The sequence below is a fragment of the Streptopelia decaocto genome (assembly GCF_964273445.1).
Source record: "Streptopelia decaocto genome assembly, chromosome: 17".
In the NCBI taxonomy this organism is placed as follows: domain Eukaryota; kingdom Metazoa; phylum Chordata; class Aves; order Columbiformes; family Columbidae; genus Streptopelia; species Streptopelia decaocto.
In genome coordinates, this window is record NC_138672.1 from 3,277,277 (window position 1) to 3,296,428 (window position 19,152).

Sequence of the window (19,152 nt, forward strand, 5' to 3'; positions counted from 1 at the left end):
ACACTGCCTTGTTTATGGTTGGATGAATGCACAAAGAAAAGCGTTTCTGTAAAATAAACGGCATTGTAATCGCACACTGGAAGGGAAGGTTTTGATTTTCTTTGGCTCAGATGGCGGCCGTGTTCGCAGCTTTTTCAGCTTTTGTCCTGGTGGCTTTTTCTCCTTGTAGGACCGTGGCGTTGAGGTGATCTCAGCCCCAAGTTCTCATGTATGGTCTGGCTCCCCGATGAGGAAATTTGTCTGAAACAGTTTCAGATTCTGGAACACCCCTCGTGTGATAATTTCCTATTGTGCTTGTGTGAAAGGTGTAAGGTAGCCTTAAAGACCTACTGCCACCTTATGGCAGTTGCTGAAAAGCAGCCTCTTCAGAGCCAATTCCGTATACACATCATGCTTGCTTTATTTCTCCGTTCTTCTTAACCAGTGATATTTGCATGAAGGCAGGAGCTTTGTTTTTAAAGAGTTCATCTGCCCCTTCTGTTCCTTGCGGAAATTTATGTCAGTGGAATTGCTCGCAGAGCCATCAACTGCGATATTTCATAGGCGAGTTCATGATTTGGGGAGAGATAGAAAAGCATCATGAAGCACTGATTCTCCTCCAGTGAAGAACTTATTTTCACGTGAATGCCCTAATCCTTTTTTAAAACAATAAATAAATACAGGTGTGAGGTCAAAGAACAGGGACACGGTGAACACGTGAGGCTCGCGGGCAGGATCTACGCCCCGGCTCCAGCGTTGCAGCACATTCTTGCAGCAGGAGCCAGATGGAACGTGCGCAGCCATTTTTCCAGCCGGCTCTGCTGGCAGAAGACGTCGAATAAGCAGGATGGCTTTGTGCTGACATGGCTCTGCTTGCCACCCCAGCTCCCGTCCCCCAAATAACACAATAAAACGTTTGTCTGTGGAGCAAACGGTGAGTGTGGTTAAAGCAATGAGCTTGCTTGCTGTTACTGAGATGGGATGTGCGAGGGGAATGCTGCATTTCGGACCCTTCTCGAGCCAGGCTGTGTTTGTACGGTAGAAGCTCTCGATATGCAATAGCTGAATGAAGGGGAGAAATGGTGGTTTTAGATTTCCAAAACAGAAGGAGCCGTGGTTACTCTAAGTTAAAGCTGAAGGAGTTTATAAACGGGAGCTGTTAGGAATACAGTATGTTCTAAATTACAGCTGTCTGGCCAATATGCTTCTAAATAAAGTTCTAGGATTGCCCTGTAAATGAAATACTCAACGCATATTCTTATCAAAACATAGCAGCATCTCCCAGGGAGCTTACATCTCAACAGCTGTTGCAACAGCATTTCTTTTTTAATTCTGTTTTTTTGGTGGTTGTTTTTTGTTTTGTCCTTGTTGTGTGTGATGTCTTCAATCAAGGGTCCCAGGGAACATTTCATGTTTCCTGTTAACTAAAAGCAGTTTTCGACTTTGCTGGGGAAAGAGGGGGAGGGAGATGGCTTGGAAACTCTTGGGGGAAAAAACAACCAGGTTTTGAAAGGTGAAGAAAGCTGTGATCCCAGAAACACGCATTAATGACTGCTGCTCCTTCCAGGCTGTTCCCGAGCCCCAGGGGACGTTTGGGCTCCCTCGGAGGACGCTGAGGATGCTCCGTGTGTCCTGGGAATGGGCATTCTGGTTAATAAATGTCATACGTAACGACCGCGGAGGGAAGGAGGCATTTCAACAGCTTGTGGCGGAGCTGGGGAGCAGAAGCAAAATCAGGATTCCAGCAGAAATGCTTGTATTATATCAAAAGTCCCTTCAGCTTCTGGTGCTTTTTGGCTGAAAAAAGGAGGTTCAGATTTGAGCAGCTGGAGGGTCTGGAAGAAGAGGAGCCCGATGCAAATAAGGAACCCCCCCTGTATTTTGCAGAGCTAAATATTATTCTTCCAATAGAAAGAAAAATCTCCCCTTGCTTCCCACTTGTGCTTCCTCTGCCAGGGAGCTGTGAAAATGCCGTGCGTAATGGGGTAATTTAGCACCAGCCCCGAGGAGCCCGGTGTCCTTTGTGAAGGGAGGTGGTTGTGCTGCTGCCGTCCTCCTGAAAACGGGAGATTTCTGAAAGGGATATTTGAGCCTTGAGGGGTAGAATGGAGGCCAGAAAGCCCCGGAATAAAAACACCTGGTAGTTTGATGGCTTCTGGTGGAAGATGTTTTGAAAGGGGGTGCTCTGCTGTCTCGTACCGGCTTGGTGGGGAGAGTATTTGGTTTAATTTAAGGTTGATTTAAGGGGAAAGCTTCATGGGGCATGGGCTTGTTCTTATCCTGCATCATTAGAAATAACGCTTCCTTGGCCAGCCTGGAGATGGGTCTTTAACCAACCTCTGCAAAATGGGGCAGATGGGGGTCCCGGGGCAGGAGGGACCACAGGGCTGGCAGTGGGGGGTCTGGAAGCTTCTTTCTCCTTTTGGATAGCATGAATTTAAGGTCTTATTAATCAACGCCCAAGCATCCCATGTAAAGATGATGCTGCACAGGTTCTGGTATGATGCCGGTCGATCGCTTGGCTCGAGTTGGTTGTTGAAGCATCTGCAATATCGTGATCAGCTCTGCTTATTTATTTAGTTGTTAATGTATTTATTTTAAACAGTGTTTAGCGCTTTCCCGGGTGAGCGTGAGATGTGAAAAGCATCTCCGGTAGCTCCTGCTCTCGCTGTATGTTTAACCTGGGCAGCAAGAACACGTCCAGTGTTGCGGTGCAGTGGGGAGCGCTGCCCTTCTGGGGCCGCCTGGTTCTCCCTCCTCATTTTATCTCCAAAAGGGGACGTTGACTGCAGTTCATTGACACTGGGTTGGTTAATATCTGTGTTGCCGTGTTTTTAATGAAAGCCAGGTGATTTCATGCTGCAAGGAAGGGCAACACATCAGCTGTTTTAAAGCCATCTTTGGTTTGAACTACAGTGAGCTTTTGATGCGGTGGATAATACAACTTCTGTCTGTGTAGCTGGTTTGTGGTGCTTTTGTTTGGGGATTTTCAAGTTTATCTTAAATGAGTTACCTCTGTACCTCTCGGCGAGTGATAGAAAGGCCAGGAAAATCTCATTTTGTGTTTATTAAAACTTAAGATTTACATCAAACAAAAAACCCAGGGAGTGAAAGAGAGATCCTTGCTTTATGCTGTCACCTCAAATATTCCTTTCCTATGAATTTCAGTCATCTCGATTTAGCCTTCTGTGTTTTAACTGTTTAGTAGTGAAACTTCTCCAGAGTGGGGAGAGACAAATACCATCCTCATAGCTCATCTGTGACAGGCTCTTCTGCTGCTTTAACTGTGGCTGCTTTGCCAAGGAGGTGAAATAGCTGCTTGGGCCGCAGAAAGTGTGGCTTGTGGATGTTCCCATGTGCAGTAAGGCAATGGCAGGACAGTGCAGAGGAGGGGCCGGGCTTGGGTTTTGTGCCAAAGGCCTGAATTTGCCATGTCTGCTTTTGGGGCAAGGTGGAAGGCAAACAAAATCCTTGGGGTTTGAAAACCTCGCTGTGGATTTGGTGCCTTCTTTTTAACTCCCTACAGCTGAGACTGCTCCCTGCCTCCCCCCGCCAATGCAACACAATACACTCAGCACCTCTTCATTTTAATTCCTATTTAAAGAGGTCTATCTTCTGTGTTCTTATTTATTTGAGAACTCCTTTTCCTTTGGCCAAGGCCGGGCGGGTGGTGCCACAGCCCACGTCTGAGTTTCCTCTTCCTTCGGCGCTGTTCTCGGGGTTCCTGGTTCCGCTGACACCCCCAGCAGCTCCTGCCTCCAGCAAACCCGTCCTGGGCTTGAATCCCTTCCAGCCCAGCTCTGCTCACAGATGTTCCCACAACTTGCTCTGGCAGTTTGACTGGGAGCTTGAGCAGATACAAAGATTGCCAAGAGTTTATGCTTAATTGTCAAGTGGAACAAGGACAAACTACTTTTATTTTGAAGCTAAAATTTCTTCTTTTATCTCGCTGCCTGGGCCAGCTGTATCATATGGTTTGACATAGGCTGAGCTCAGAGCTGCACCTAGTAGTGCACTAGCACTTCTTTAGGGCTTTCCACCCTCATTACATTTTCCCCTCCCCTCTTTTTAATGACTGCGACACCTTTTTAAGGCTGGTTGCACCAGGTCAGCTTGTCTTTTTAACGAAAAGTAGCTCCCCTTCAGCTCAGCAGATCAGATCTCAAATGCACTGGCAGTTGGGCACTGCACACTGAACCAGTTTAACCCGTGTGCCTTCATCCCAGCGCTGGGAGGTCGGCCGCTTTATTAAGCAGAACAGAATCACCCCAGGAGCGTCCCCAAGCCACAGCATCCCTCCTGTCCCTCCCGCCTCTCCTTTTCCTGTGGGCAAGGGCTACTCTTGAAGGCCACCGAGACAGAACACCTCGCTCTATGGTTTAAAAGGCTTTTGTTTTATTTCAGGCGGGCGCTCAGGTTTTGAGGCCTGGCACCCTGTCAGAGAGTTGACAGATGATCTGCATTACCGGGGTGTCCCCGGGATGCCCGGGATAATCGCGCTCCAATGGACGCCCTGGAGCCGGCAGGTTCTCTGTGAAATGGCTGCAGCTTGGAGGGAGCAGTGAAATGGTCTCCTCTGGGCATGCTCACTCTGTAGAGGGAGCTTTTATCACATGAGCAGAAACTGAATCACTGCTCATGAGGATCTGGAATATGCAACTCTTTGAGTCTTCACCAGAAGAAGACAACAGATGTCCGCAGGTACGGCAGGGTAACCTCCCGTGCCCCGCTCCCGCCGGCCCTGCCCGCAGGGGAGGAGAGGCCTGGGACAGGAGGAGGAAGGTTCGGGGAGCCATGGCCGGGGGTTATTTATTTGTTTGTTTCCATGTACATGATTTTGCCGCCCTGTGCGCGGGCTGTGCTGGGGTCTGGGCTCGCTGTCACCTCGTGCTGGGCCATGGGCTCGCAGGGACCTGGGCGTCCGACCTCTCCTGGCGCCGGGACAGCTCGGGCTTTGTTTCCTCGTGGCTGGGTGGCCTTGTGTTTGTCTTCTGGGCTGGGGAGGCTTGTTTGGGGATTGGATTGGGGCTTGTAGGGGTTTTATTGTTTTGTTTTGCCCGCCTTTTTTTTTTTATTATTTTCTTTTTGGGTGCTTTTATTTTTTAAATGTTTTAAAGTGTGAAGTTTCTGGAAAATGTGCTCCTCCCAGGAGCCCTCCCTGCTTGCAGCTCTCGCCAGCAACAAGAGCAAACCCCGGGGTGTCCGAGCTGCTTCAAGACTGAACTCCCAAAGGGGAGGAGAGGGCCTGTGGCCACAAGGCACCTCCTTGCCCGCTCACCTCTGACAGCCCTGCTTGTGTCAGGCAAGCCTGCAGCTCACTTCCTTGGGCGGAGACAACAGCAACCATTTTACAAGGATGAAACTATCCTTTTTATTTTGGGGTGGCTTCCTCTCCTCTCTCTTCTTTCTTTTTTTTTTTCTAATAGTAGCTTGCAATCCAAGGGGCAGCTGATTAAAACAAAACATCTGTGGTTGATTTCATGGCAGGAGGCCCATCTCTGCAGCTTATTTTAAAAAGTTGCCTAAAATCCAGACCCCTGGCCCTGCTATGCTCTCTGTTCCATGCAAACAGCTCTCTTGGCTGCCACAGACCCCGGTGGGACTTGGGACAGATACCGAAGGTCCCAGAGCTGTGTTTTGTCTGGGCATCCATTGGCCTGAGCTTGCTGGGCATCAAGAAGACCCCTGAAGCTGCCATGCAGACACAATGTTGAATTTTCCATGGAGGAGTGAGACGTGAGGATGGCATTTAAAAGATTTAAAGCTTACAGGACGGCCTGTGATACCTCATCTAAATATCTCTCGTGTCTCCGCTGGACTATAAATGCGCTCGTTATTTGTCATCTAGAAGATGTGTGCTAAGGAAAAGGCATCAGAAGAAGTCACAAGGGGAGAAACGAGATTTCTTTTGAACAGTGAAGAGCAGAGGCCTTGACGTGCTGCCCGATGGGCTCCCATCCAGGGGAAAAAAACAATTTGGCTTGGGTTTAATGAAGGCTGAGAAAGCAAGCAACCAAAAACACCACCGAGGTGTGCAGTGTGTGCTCCTGTGTGGTGGTGACCACGATGACAGCGGTGTGACAGCCGGCCCAAAACACCCAGAACACCCAGTGCTCCGTCCCTGCCGGCCGATGTCCTTTGAAAGCGTCTGCAGAGAGACGCTGAAAAGCCTGACCTACTTTGGAGAGGAGAGAGAAGCGGGAGGTCTGGGCTTGGTGCTGCTTTCCAGCAAGGGTTGAGAGCCCCACACTGGGGTCTTGAGTTTTTTTCCCCTTTGTCTATTTAACTGACTTTTAAAGGCCAGCACAAGCTCTTCCCCTCTCCCCAGGAACACGTTTGGACAGAACTGGACTTTGCAGCACACTTGGGGTGTATTTTTGTGCTGATCAGCCCCTGTTAGCAAAGCCTGGGCATGGCAGCAGTGGGCAGGGTCAGGCCCAGGACCTGGTGGTCATCCTGGGGCACTTCCCAACAAAAGAGCATCACGTGCAAATGGCAGGGAGCTATTTTATTCAGGTCAACAAGGAGTTCTAAGGAACTTAACCCCCCTGACCAACTGGTTGCAGGGGGGAGGATGGTTTGATTCCTGCTGCTCTCTTGGTTGTCTTTTTGCCGCTTTTCCCTGGAGTTCTTCCTTCCCCTTCCCGGAGCAGTCGAGGAATCGCCGCAGTGGGAGATCTACCTCGCTTTTGGTTCAGCCGCAAGGCTCGGGGCTCTGGCAGCGCGCCCCCCGCTCGCCAGGCTCGGAGGACCATATGTTCCTGCAGTGACATGTCGTGTCGGTAATCTGGAAGCGAACCATGAATTTATAACCCTTAACTACCATTTTTCAGCCGGTTCTTTTTGGCTTTGCTGTAAATTTGAAGAGTTTTGACACCAACTCCTCTTTGCAGAGGGATGTCCCCTCGTGTGTCTCTTGGTCCCGTGGGATCCGTCCCTTCCCCGTGCCTCTGTGAGCTCTGTGGTCTGTTGGGTGGAGAAGAAAACGTCTGGCATTGCTGTATGGTGGCATTGGTCCTGGAGGGGGGCAGAGGAGGATTTGCAGTAGCCAGGAGCTCACATACTGCACGAAATAATTGGAAAGTATCCTTAAAAATATTAGAGGGGGAAAAAAGGTAGAGCAAGCCTAAAACAAAATAATTCTGGGATCTAACATGACAATTCACTTCTCCCAAACCAGGTGATGTGTTTATCCTGTTCCTTCAGTCCCATCAGGAGGGGGAAGGCTGGTGGATGTGGTGGGGGTTAAGAAGATCTGATGCGCACCGCTGCCATGCTGTGTCAGAGCAGCACGGCGCCTCTTGCAAAAGGAGCTTTTCACAACTTGTCCTTGTTCCAAGGGTGAGGAAACCTCCAGCTCTTCTGGCATTTTCTCTCCGTCCTAAGTCAGAGCTGCTTTCACCTGTAAAGTATCATCAGCATGGACTGGAACAGAGAGCACAGGAACAGAGAGGGGCTCGGAGCGACCTTGCAAGGCTTTTCATGGAGCTCTTGGTGTTAAATGGGGAGCTTTTCTCCTCCTCCTCTCCTCGTTTTCCTGTGTGCCTGCAAAAATACTCTGGTTTGCATTTAAAGGGGAAAACTGTATGTGCTGGGACTGAGCCAACTTGTTTATTCACGGGAAATACCATCTTTCCAAGCCTTTCTCTCACAGAGGAAGGCTTGACGGAGGATGGCAGACTGGGCTGGGTATTATATTTTTAGGTGACATCGAAGCACGGTTGTGATTCAAAGAAGCTAAAAATCATGGCTGGCGTTTTGCATCGAGCTCTGCGAGACCTCCCCGTGTCCTCCCAGCCCCCAGAGGGGTTAACTTGTCCCTCCAAAGCAGGTGGATTTTGACCTAAACCAAGGAAGGAAAAGGCAAAAAAATATAAAAACACAACAAAAAAAAAACCCCACGGACAAAACTACCACCACAAACCCACAGCCTGCTACTTTCTGCTCTCTTGCCATATTTGCCTTCACCAAAGTGGATTTTTACGATGGGGTGCTGAGGGGGCCGTGTGCGGTCGGGGTGGCAAACGGCGTCTCCCTTCTCCTCCTGTCAAAAAATGGCAGGTCAGTGTGTGTCTGTAAACAATGCCGTTATGAAATGGCAGCCGGGCCGCGCTGAGCATGCTCGGGAGCTGCCTGCAGGGGGAGGTGAGCCGGGGAAGATGATCTAATTCCCTGCAATTCTTGGGATGGAAGGAAAAGACCAGGCTCCACTCTTAATGACAGAGCAGAAAATAAAGGCCCCACGGCGGGGACGAAGCCCGTAGGCCATGGAGGAGAGGGTGTGAGGATCTCCCAGCCTTGGACTTCGGGTGCTGGGCAGCGCTGTGTCGCTTTCTCACCCTCCAGGAGAGTAAAGCCTTGGTGAGGTTTTGCTGTAGTTCTTAGAGGGACAGGCCCGAGGGTGCAAGTTGTGTTGGTATTAATTTTTTTTGTCTTTTTTATTTTCCCCCCCTTCTCCCCGACGGCTTTTCCGGCGTCGCTGTCTTGCTGCTGGTGTCTCGGTGGCTGGAGGTGACCAAGCGGAGGTGGTGTGGGCAGCCGGGCCAGGTCCTCCAGGGAAGCCCATGCTGGGGCTTTGCCCTCCTCCATCGCCCCCACGAGCCCTTCTGCGGGTGCTGTCGGGGTGGGCAGGGGGAGAGGGAGCTGCGATGCTTTGGGGGAGGGAGGAAGAGGAGTGTGGAGGCTGAAGAGGTGCCCAAGCCCTGTCCATGGGGGTGAGCTGCCTCCCAGCCCCCCTGGGCTGCTGCATCTTGCTTGGTTTAGGCTCTTCTTGGTGCTACCCGGCTGAGCCTTCCTGGGGACTGGGTGTTTCTGAAGTGGCTGGTTTGCTTTTGCTAGAGGTAGTGATGAATCCTGGTCTCCATTTTTAGGGTTTTCTTTCCCCCCTCCCCTCCTGGGCACTAGCAGAAGGCGTGCAGCAGCTGTGCTCCTTGCTAACCTCAGCCCGTGGAAGGAGGAGATGCCTTTGTCTGCTCTGGATTTACACTCGCCTGCACGTACCAGTTGCACTGGCTTTAACTCTACTGGGACACAGCTAAGATGGGTACGATGCTTCCCAGCATGACACTGCTAGGAAGCGGAGCTGTGTCCATGTTGTCTGATAGATGGGTCTCCCCTTTACAGGAGGGACACGGGCCCTGCAAACCCCCCCTCGCCTGAAGCCTGCACGCCATTGTGGACCGCGTTGTCTTACAAGGAGTCACTTTAAGTCCTGTTGTGTTTCATGCACGTGTCTCCTTGTTCCCAGCCGTTGCGTGCAGGGACTTGCGCCTCATTTCTACCCTTCCCCCTGTGTCGGGAGTTGATTTGTGCGGCTGGAATAGGAGAGAGGACATGGGGGTAGAGAAGGAAACGGTTCTTTTCTTTTAGGAAGAGTCCGGATGAATGGAATGCAGGAGACAAAAGAACTGCAAAGAATTTGATTTGGGGACAAACTTCAGGCTGAGGGCAGTGCTTGTTGTGAGCTGCAGATAAAATTCCACGTTCACATGATCGCACGAGGCTTATAAGGAAGTGGCCTTAGCCTGGAAAAAAAGGAGCTTTGAGACCGGTGGCTGCTTTGTAGGCCAGGTACGCTGGTGGTTGTGTCTCCTTCCTTCTCCAGATCAAACGTTTCTGCTGCTCTTAATGACAGGCCTGTGGTCAGCGGCCCCACCAGCAGCGATCCCAGACCTTGCCCGTGCACAGCAGGATCTGAAACGAGCAGCCTTCGCACGCAACACTCTCTTGCTACAAGCATTTTCTTAATGATTACTTCCTATATAATTAACTACAAGATGTTTGTCTTCTCTTTAAGGCAAAGGTTATTATGAGCAAGTTGCTTTGGGTTGTGGTTTGCCCTTTTTGTTTAAAGGAGAAAAAGGGAGGAAAAGAGTGAGTTTTGGAGGGGTGCTCCTGCTCCCAGCCCTCTCTGAGATCAACCTGCTTGAGCTGCGTGGCTCGATGAGAACAACGCTGCTGCAAAGCCTTGGCTTCCTTGACGGTTGATTTTTTTAAGACAAAAAAAAAAAAAGACCCTGTTGAAGGTAGACATCTTAGCACATCACCCTCCGCTCCTGCCTGCACGGAGCTCTGGTCATGATGTAACCGCTGGTCTCTTGGGCTTGGTAAGCTGCAATATGTTGGAGTTTTGCTGTGCATGTATGTCGTTGCCTATAAAACCCCATTTGGACCTTTGCAAAGGGCACCCGGATGGCTGATGAAAATGCCAAGGAGGAGGCTCAGAAAGCTCTTTCTGTGTTTCTCAGCTTTGCTCTTTTCTGTTTTTTTTTGTTTTAAAGGCACCACTGTAGTTTCTGGTTGTCGTCTGTCTGGAAACGCTGCAGAGCTTTTCCTTGGCTGATCTGACCCGTCTTCCATCCCCTCCAAAGACCTCACAGAGGAGACGAAGCCTGTTTTCTTGTAAACTAAACCAGCATCAGCTCCTCTGCTTGGATCCTCATGGCTCTTAAAGCCCTTTCAAAGACCTAATCAGCCTTTAAGATGCAATAATATTTTCCTTCTCCTTGAAACCGAACAAAAATAAAAGGGGAGAGGGGGATAACACTTCCTAGCTGGTGGTGTGCGCTCTTTATGGAGGCTCTCCAGCCACGGAAGGTTAATAATCAGAGGGAATGGAGGCGGATGGCTGCGGGAAAGGGGGGAAGGAGCAAAAAGAAATTGAGAGAGTGAGACTTTTATTGTGAAGCGGGCTGTGCTTGGCAGTTGGCTTTTGTTGGGACTGCTGCAAGAGCAGACATTTCTCGGCGGGGAGGGTGGGTATAGGATTTCCCTGCCAATCGGGAGCCGAGGGATGGGGGCATGGGCAGTGTGAGCAGAGGGAAGTTTGCTCTGAATTGAAGGGAGGGGAGGGCGGGGGGGGGAACCAAACCCAAACAAAACCCAACACACACACAAAAAAAATGGAGGTATTGACACTTGCGGTGGAGTTGCTGCTAAGTTGGCCGGGTGGAGCCGTGGGCTGGTGGGAATGAATGGGCAGCGGTGGGTGCCCGTTGGTGCTGGGTGGTGATGGAGCAAGGTGGGGGGAAGAGGCTTCGAGCGCTTTGCTGGGGTTTCCTGTAGATTCTTTTTGATCAAAATCCACAGTTTATTTGTTGTTGTGGTGTGTTGTTGCTTTTTTTTTTTTTAATATTTAATTTCATCCCTTGATGCTGAGTTTTTGTTGCAGAGCAAGGCATGGAAGTTGTAAACCAGCCGCCACTGCTAGCGAGGGATGTGGCTCTGAGATAGGGACCAGGAGAGCCCATCAAGTGCCACCTGGGTTAGTCTTGTCTTAGCACCCAGCTTTGTGTTATCTCATAGGAAGAAGGTGATAGTTTCTCTCTGGCCTCTCTTGGCATTGGAAATTCTGCTTGCCCCAAGCTCCTGCTAATTGCCGTGAGGAGGGAGGGTCCTGATTGATCTTGATTGATCTGATTGACTCCAGGGTTCCTACAGTGACTTTTCTAGTCCGTGGCAGGGAGAGCCTGGGTGATTTGGGGAGTGGGGTTGCTGCTTCTAAAGTAAAGAAAAACTGAGCATCGAATGGGTAAAAATGACCTGCTGAAAATCCTGAGGTTTCCAGTGTGAGTTAGATTAATAGCAGGAATACCAAGGCCTTTCCTTGTTGCAACACAAGGTGGGCAAACAATAGTCCCTGTTAGACTGAGGCTCTTTCTGTTCTGTTGGTGTCTGTGGTGAGGGCCGGGGGTCCCTTCCCATGGTGGCAGCTGTGGGGCTGTGCTGGAGCCCCGGCTCCCTGCACTTCTCTTTGCATCAGGGTAAGTCTGTGAGAAAAACGAAGTTATTCCCAGTTTACAAGAAGTCTGGGTAGAGGAGAGGTAGGGTTTACAAGCAGATGTTTGCAGCAAGGATATATATTATTGGCTTAGCAAATAAGTGAAAAAGAAAAGCTGATCTGTGTTCAAACTTCAGGGTGTGTTTTGATGATCGCTTCTTGCTGGAAGCTGTTGGCCAGTGGCTGCTGGAGGTATGTTCCATTTCAGGCGACCTGATGGGTTGGCCGAGCTGAGGTTTCGAACGCTTTGGGCTTGCTTTTTGGTGTGTGTCTGAAGATCTGCAGGTGGTGCGCTCGGGACGCGAGTTCCCCTTGCTGAGAGCATCCAGATGTGGTGTTTGGTGTTTGCTCGGGGCCAGGCGGCCCCTCATTGCCAGAGGAGCAATCCTTGGGGTGCCCTCAGCTGCATGCGGGCAGGGTTGGCCGGTGGTGGGGGCTTTCCCAGCCACTGTCCCTTGTCCCCTCGGTCCCATCAGCTGTGAGCGGCTCTGCAGACAGTGATGGCATCGAGGTGCAGGGGCTGCTGAGATCGGGGTGAAAACCCCGCACTGTGTTACCTGCGTTGCAGCTGAGCCCACATGAAGACAAAAACGATGGGGTGGCTGGAGACAGCAACACCCCACCTCATCTCCCCTGCCAGCTTTGGAGAGACACCGATGTGGGGAAGGGCGAGCTGCTGGGGATGGTTTTGGAGCTGATACACCAGGCTGTGTGTGTGTCTTATCTCTTTTGCTTGCTTTTCGGGAGATGGGCAGGTTGTTTTTTCTCTTTATCGCTCAGTGTGCTTTAAAGCGGGTGAAGCGCGTGGCTGCGGGCGCCAGCTGCTCTCCGTGCTGCCCCACAACAGCTGGTTTGACCTGGGCTTATTCTTCTCCTGCGACACGGGCGGCGTGCGCTGAACCCTTCACCCGGCCCGGCCTTGGACATGGGCATCACTCTTTCCATGATCACACAGCAGCTTTGCGAGGCTCCTGAAGCACAGAGCCGTGTCAAGGGACCCCTTTCCTTGTGTGTGTTTGTGTTCTTTTAATACCTTTTTCCTTTTGCTTTAGTAGCATTTGGTTTTTTTTTTGTCTTGCCACTTTGAACAAAAAGAGAAAGAGAAGCTATGAAGGCTGCAAAGCTGATGTAGCAATGTGACTCCAGGCGTGTGAAAGGCAGAGGAGATGAGCAGGTGTTCCCTTTTTAAAAAAATAGATTAAAAAAAGGGGAAAAGAAACATTATTTTCTATAGAATTAAAAATAGAGCTCATTAACTTTAATAAACAGGGGTGTTATGAATGATGAGTTGGCTGTTGCGCACTGATGGTTTGCATTTTGTAAGTTACATTTGAATGAACTACCAGAAAAACCAAAACCCAACACCCAAAGCATTTTTGGGCTGTAAACATTGCTAAATGATGTGTAATGAACAGTTTGATAGATCTGCCTTCTCCAACCCAAAACCGACGAAGTTTTGGGGGAACAGGGGTCACCTTCTCCACTTGACTTTCCTGACCATTTTAACCTGTTTGGACACACTCAGCTGGATTCCCAAACATGTTACACTTGGAAATTCCTGTCTGGCCACATCTCAACCCAAATCTGCGCCATGTCAGCCCTGGGCACAGTTCAAAGCTGCCCCTTGCTGCTCTTTATCTTTGACCAGCTCCCTGGCAGCAGTTTCCTTGCAGCATTATTTCGCAGAACGAGGTTTGCCCGAGATGTAAACAGGATGTGTCCATGATTGTCTCTTGTTTTAAATGCAACATGTGCATGAGCATTGAGCTAAACTGTGGCGTTTCTCTTCCCCACCCCTAGCGAGCAGTGCTGAGTAAGGGAGAGCCAAGGAAGGACGCCTGCATGAAGACGGAGCTGCTGAAAGATATCACCAACAACAAAGAGGAAGGTGAGCACCTGGATGGGAACACAGCTGGGGTTTGGCGATGGGCTCTGTCCCCTGAGGGTCTCAGGTGTGCTCCCATGAGCAGAGCGGCTCCGTTCGCCTCCTGTGTTTATTCTCAGCAGGGCTCTTCCCCAGAAGATGCAAATTTGGTTTTCAGTCCATCCATCTCCACCTGCCTAAAGAACAGAGATCTAATTTTCACTTCTGCTTTGGTGTGGCTGCGAAGTGCAAAGGATTCACTTTGAGCCGCCTGTGTGTGACTGGGTCTGACTGAACTCTGATCCCCGCCACGTGATGACCCGGAGCCCTTTTCCTCCCTCTAGTAAAGTTACCTTTCTGTTTTCCTGTGGGCTTCTCTCTTGCTCCAGAGCAGGCACCGACGGCTGCGGGACGGCCGCTGGGCTGAGACACCCCACACCTCGTGCCGTTGTGGGATTGCCTCGTGGCTTCTCTGTTGGTTCTGCTTGCTTTTACTTGGCAGGATGCAGCACGGGGTACTTTCAAGTCTTTCCTGCGTGGTTGTCTGTGAGTTGCATGCACACAAATCTGAAGGTTTAATAAATGTGTCGGTAGGATTAGGAAAAACCCCACTGCCCTTTATCTCACCACCCCCCTCCTTTTTTTTCCATGGCTTTATTATTCCTTGACTAGCTACTTCCGTAGCTCTGCAGGGATTTGCTGTATTTTTGTTCTCCTCTCCATTATAGAGCATTAGAAAAGCACTGAACTGGCCCCATCAAAATACCTCATGTTAGCTAGAAACAAAATTTTGGACTTAATTCAGATGTGTGTGAGTACAGCATTGCTTTTTCTTTCTCTTCTGTCCAGCATAATGTTTTGTCAAGCTGCTCTGGTTAGAAAGTAAAGCTCAGAACAGGCGAAATACGGAGTGCTGTGTTAGATGTGGCCACAGTGCTTGCACATTAACCGGGGACACGTGAGTGCTGCTGCTGACACGGGTTGTGTATGGACCTCTGGTCTGGGCAGAGCAGACGATGTCTGAGATGTCCCCAGGAGGAGACTCTCACTTTGATCCCTTGTTGCTGGGCTCAGGACTGTAGAGCTGGTTTATTTAGCGCTGGGTTGAGCTTAAGGTAAGTGTCAAGAGTCTGTGGAGGTAAAAATCCAGGAGGAGGGTGGTAAGGGAGAGAGTTGAGCCAGGGAACGTTCAGATTAGGAAACATTTCTTCCGCAGAAGGGTTGTGACGCATTGGAACAGGCTGCCCAAGGGCAGCAGTGGAGTCACCATCCCTGGAGGTGTTGAACAGCCGGAGGTGAGGCTCTCAGGGACACGGATTAGAGCAAGATTTAGGTTGTGGTTGGATTCAATGATCTTGAGGATCTCTTCCAACCAAAATGGTTCTATGATTTCTGCGCCTTGGATGTCTTGCCTGATTTTGACTTGAGTGCTGTGTGTCCAAAGGAAGCCGAGGCCCTTCCCTGTGCCGTGTGGAGGCTTCACGGGGTGCTCAGCTCCCAACAGCTCCAGCTTGTTGTCCAGTTCTGTTACTGGGGAAAGAAGGGTCCTAAAACGTGAACTGCATAGTCTCCATTCTTGTGGTAGCATTCAAACTGTGTCCTGCTCTTCCCAAACATACCACGTGTGCAAAAGACAATGGTTTGCGTGGTCGTTGTGCTGTGGGCGTTGTTCTTCACTGACCTTCATCACCCAGCTGTGATCATTATAGAAACTGAATGAACGTCCCTAAATTCTGTTAATAATAGTGTTTAGCGTTGGCAAAGAACTTACATTTTTGGGTCTTGCATGATCATGAAATCATTACAGCAAACATCTAAGATTGCACAAAATAGTTTCTTTGAGCCCTGTTTCCTCACTCAGGGTGGGTGGCAACGTGTGGAACAGGGGATATGAGGGCTGGAAGAGCACCCTGAAGTCTGAGGTTTCTCTAAGGTTGCTTGAACAGTCGTTTCCCTTTAGTGAGGAGGATGATCCCAGTACTCTTTAATATCCTGGGGTTGAGTCCCTGCCTGTGTAAAGCCCTGTGTAAGTTGCTCACTGTCCCCTTCTGTGTAAAGTTGCTCAATACAGATAGAAAACCAGCTGTGGGTGAGACTGTGCTTTGTTGGCTGTGGGGAAATGTTCCGCTTCAGTTCCACATGTGGGTGTGAGCTCAGGTCCATCTTTCCCTTTGACAGGGAGTGGAAAGGGGCAGGGATGAGCGCAAAAAAGTTACTGTCGTGTTTTATTAGGCCATATTGTCTTTAGTCTGACTCAGAGAGAAACTAATTAAAAAGTGGTTTCTTTGCAAGAATTGCAAGTCATTTCAGTTCTTCTCTGTGCTGCGTCTCGCTTGACCTTTCAAAGCGAACCACTCCTTTTTGATTCCCCAGCCCCAGAGATGGAAAGTTCCAGCACAAAGGAGCAGGAAGGGGAGTCGATAACGAAGTTCTCCATTAGTTCTCCATTAGCCTCCGTGTTCCTGAGACTTCACCTGAGGCAGCTGTTTTACAAGAGCAGCTGTGCTGAATGAGACATGCACAGTCACTTTGCTCTCAAATAAACCTCAAAGGGCTTTTAGAGAGTGTCAGGGTTTGAGATTCCTGGAGGGGCTTTTTTTTGTCTATTTTTCGGTGGGTTTTTTCCCTGTTACTGCAGATGGGAAGCTGGTGCCGGTGAGGACAGTGCTGCTTTCCACCCTTTGCGTTCCCAGGTGCAGAGATGGCTGCGTTAAAAGGAGAAACAGAATAATCTCCTCGCCTCGCTGTCCTCAGCACTGGGATCCCCTGCTGGGAGTCACAGCCAGGAGAGCAGAGCCCAGCGATGCTCAGGTGGTTCAGATGTGCACCCATCCCACGGCAAAGGAACAGATTCATTTCCCGCAGGACGCTAAACTGCTGTGAGTCACGGCCGGTGTTCACAGGCGAGGTGCCGAACCCCATTTACCCGACCTGTGTAGTCTCAGGTTTGAGCGTTCACAGGAGAAGTTGTTCTTGGTTTTTCTTTGCTTTTTCTTTCCTCCTTTTCCAGTGTTGATTCTCGGTGTGTGTGACGGGAGCTGGAAGCGGTGGCACCGCGATGGTGTTTCAGGGGGCTGGGAGGGGTGGCACTTGAGTTTTGGAAATTTGATGGCTTTTGGGTGGATATCGCCCACCTTCATGGATTTAAAAGGGAGTGGGGCGAAGATGGCACCATCAATAACTCACCCCAGAGGGGAACTTTGCCCTGAAACAATTCCCTTTACTTCTCGGCATCAAAATGCTCCATTTTTTGGCTTCAGTGGTAGAGGTGTTGCTTTCCAATGGATACACGGTCTCCAGCCACCAGTTCTCCCCAGGCTGTAGTTTCAGCCGGTGTCTCTTTGTCATCCTTTTATGTCAGCTGGGCTTCTCTCTGCTTTACAATGTATCTTATTTTCACTTTGAGGACGAAGCGAGAGTGAACTGTCGTAACACAAGGACTATAAGCAGGTGCATTTCTCGCTTTTCAAAGTCTATCCAGCAGGACAGCTGGGTATTGAATAAATGACAGTGGTATCCGTGGTGTTTTAAAGATGATCTGCAAAGCCTTTAAGGTAAAAAATCTGCAAAACGTGTGTGTGTATATAAATATAAATATGTACTACTCGTACTGCTGTTCAAAATCATGAGCTTTTCATCTAAGCTCCGTCTTTCCTTAGTTCGGAGCTCGATGCTTCTCTCGCAGCAGCTGAGCCCTCGTGGCTGAGCTGCCGTCGCTGCGCTGGGACACTCAAAATGACGGAAGGTACCCACCCTACTGGTGCTCAGCACCGAGGTGATCAGAAAGATGTTTAAAAGTTCCACAGAGTGCATTTGCTTGTAAGATTTTGTATGACCGAATTCTGAGCTGATCATCTGGCTGTGCCTGCACATGGAAAGTTTCTGGTGGCTTCTTCAGTCTCCGCAGGGACAATTTGGTTCCCTCTGTCCGGGGTGGCTGGTGGGGACCATCCTGCATCTGTTAGACAGGTTTTGGCAGGCTGAGCTGAGCTCTGTGAGCTGCAGGGCAGGACTAAAGCCAGACCTGGCTCTACTGGAAGGACTGGAACCCACCAGGCCAAGGTGGTGCAGAGGAACCAGCCCTGCTGGGGTCAGGCCTGGGGGAGCAGAGCTGGGTTTAGTTTTGCCTAATTTAGGGGTTTGTTTTGAAGTTATCATTCTAATTCTGAACTGGTCCAGCTCATTTCTGCTTACACGTGGTAGACATGTCCAGGCGGTGATTAGTTTATCCAAAGATAGATGTGCTTTTGAGCTGTCGTCTTCCCTCCGTGTGTTGCAAAGGTGGCTTAGGGGCACCCTGGATTTCGAGACGCCTTTTAGACACCTGAAATGAGATCAGTTGTCCTCATCTTGACTGACTTAGCTTTTCCCCTCCTTTCTTAAGATTCTGGTCTCCTTATGGGAATTTTAATTCAATTTTGCATGACTGTGATGCTGAGGAAAAAGCTTAAGACTGAAACACTGCAGAGGGTCTGCCTGTGGAGCGGTGGGAACTCTGCGTCACTCTCCATGAGTCGTTAATTTAAATATGTTACTGGTTATTCTTTGCCACATGGAATCACAAGCATAATTTTCTGGGTCTTCAATTCCTTGTGTTACTAAAATGTAGCCAGCTCACAGAAGATGGACCTTTACTCAGGTTTTGTTTCGACTTGGTATCAACTTCAGACACCTGCTTGGGAGAACGGGCAGCAGAACGGAAAATAAATCCCATAGGCAGATTCCCCATCTTACATGTTGCTGGATTTTAAATTAATACTGAATACCTGGATCAGGTAATACCAGATGCTTGGATCGGGATGCAGACAGGTTGTGGTCAATGGGACAAGGTTTTTATTGCTGCGTGTGGCATAGGGGATGCAGAAGGGAGCTCTGAGAACAACGGGGTGTTTCTAATAAATGAGGTTATGCTGCTGTGGACATAGGTGATATCTTTCTACCTTTCAGTTTTTGCAATTAAGGAAAGAATAGTTGTAGATTAAGGACCAATGGCGAGAAAAGCGAATACGATTTTTACTCACTTGCAGCACAAGAGCAGAAAAGCTGTGGAACAGCATTTTCAGGAAGAAAATGTATTGCCATGAGGTGTACTCGAAAACAAGATTTTAGGGGGTTCGCAGTGAAACTTCTGTTTTCTGGTGATGAAAAAGGTGAGATGAAAAGGTTGCGTCAGGAGCAAGGGTTTCTCTGGCTGTCTGGTGCTGTCAAAGAGCTTCTGTCGGCTGTTTTATTCGGTATTTCTCCATGGTGAGGTTCCTGCTGTCTCTAGTTTGCATTCCCGTCCCCAGCTATAGGCCATATTTCAACAAAAGTGTAAATATCTATTGAATTATGCCTATTCAGCAATGCTTGTGAGCGTGCACCTGGGACTTGTTGAACATGGTCAGACTCGCAGACGTGTCCCGTTGCACGAGGACGGAGCATCGAGTCAGAGGCAGAGCCTGCGATCCAACTCCTATTTTCCCATTACCGTACCAGGTATTTTGGTTGTGAAAAGCAGCCACAGGACTTTGCTTCACCCTGCGATGTC

The 19,152-nt window shown here is 49.6% G+C and overlaps 1 protein-coding gene across 5 annotated transcripts in view; it reads left to right on the forward strand.

Annotated features, from left to right (window-relative positions):
* EHMT1 (euchromatic histone lysine methyltransferase 1) overlaps window positions 1-19,152 on the forward strand; it is a 113,639-nt gene that overhangs the window by 43,137 nt on the left and 51,350 nt on the right. For 3 of the 5 annotated variants that reach the window (XM_082067653.1, XM_082067655.1, XM_082067654.1), the window contains one exon: window positions 13,559-13,646. The exons of 1 other annotated variant lie outside the window; for it this stretch is intronic. In XM_082067653.1, the coding sequence (XP_081923779.1) occupies window positions 13,559-13,646 (88 nt within the window). Of the gene's footprint in view, window positions 1-7,590; window positions 8,341-13,558; window positions 13,647-19,152 lie in introns of those variants that run through there. One more of the 5 variants, XM_082067656.1, reaches the window with a different exon arrangement.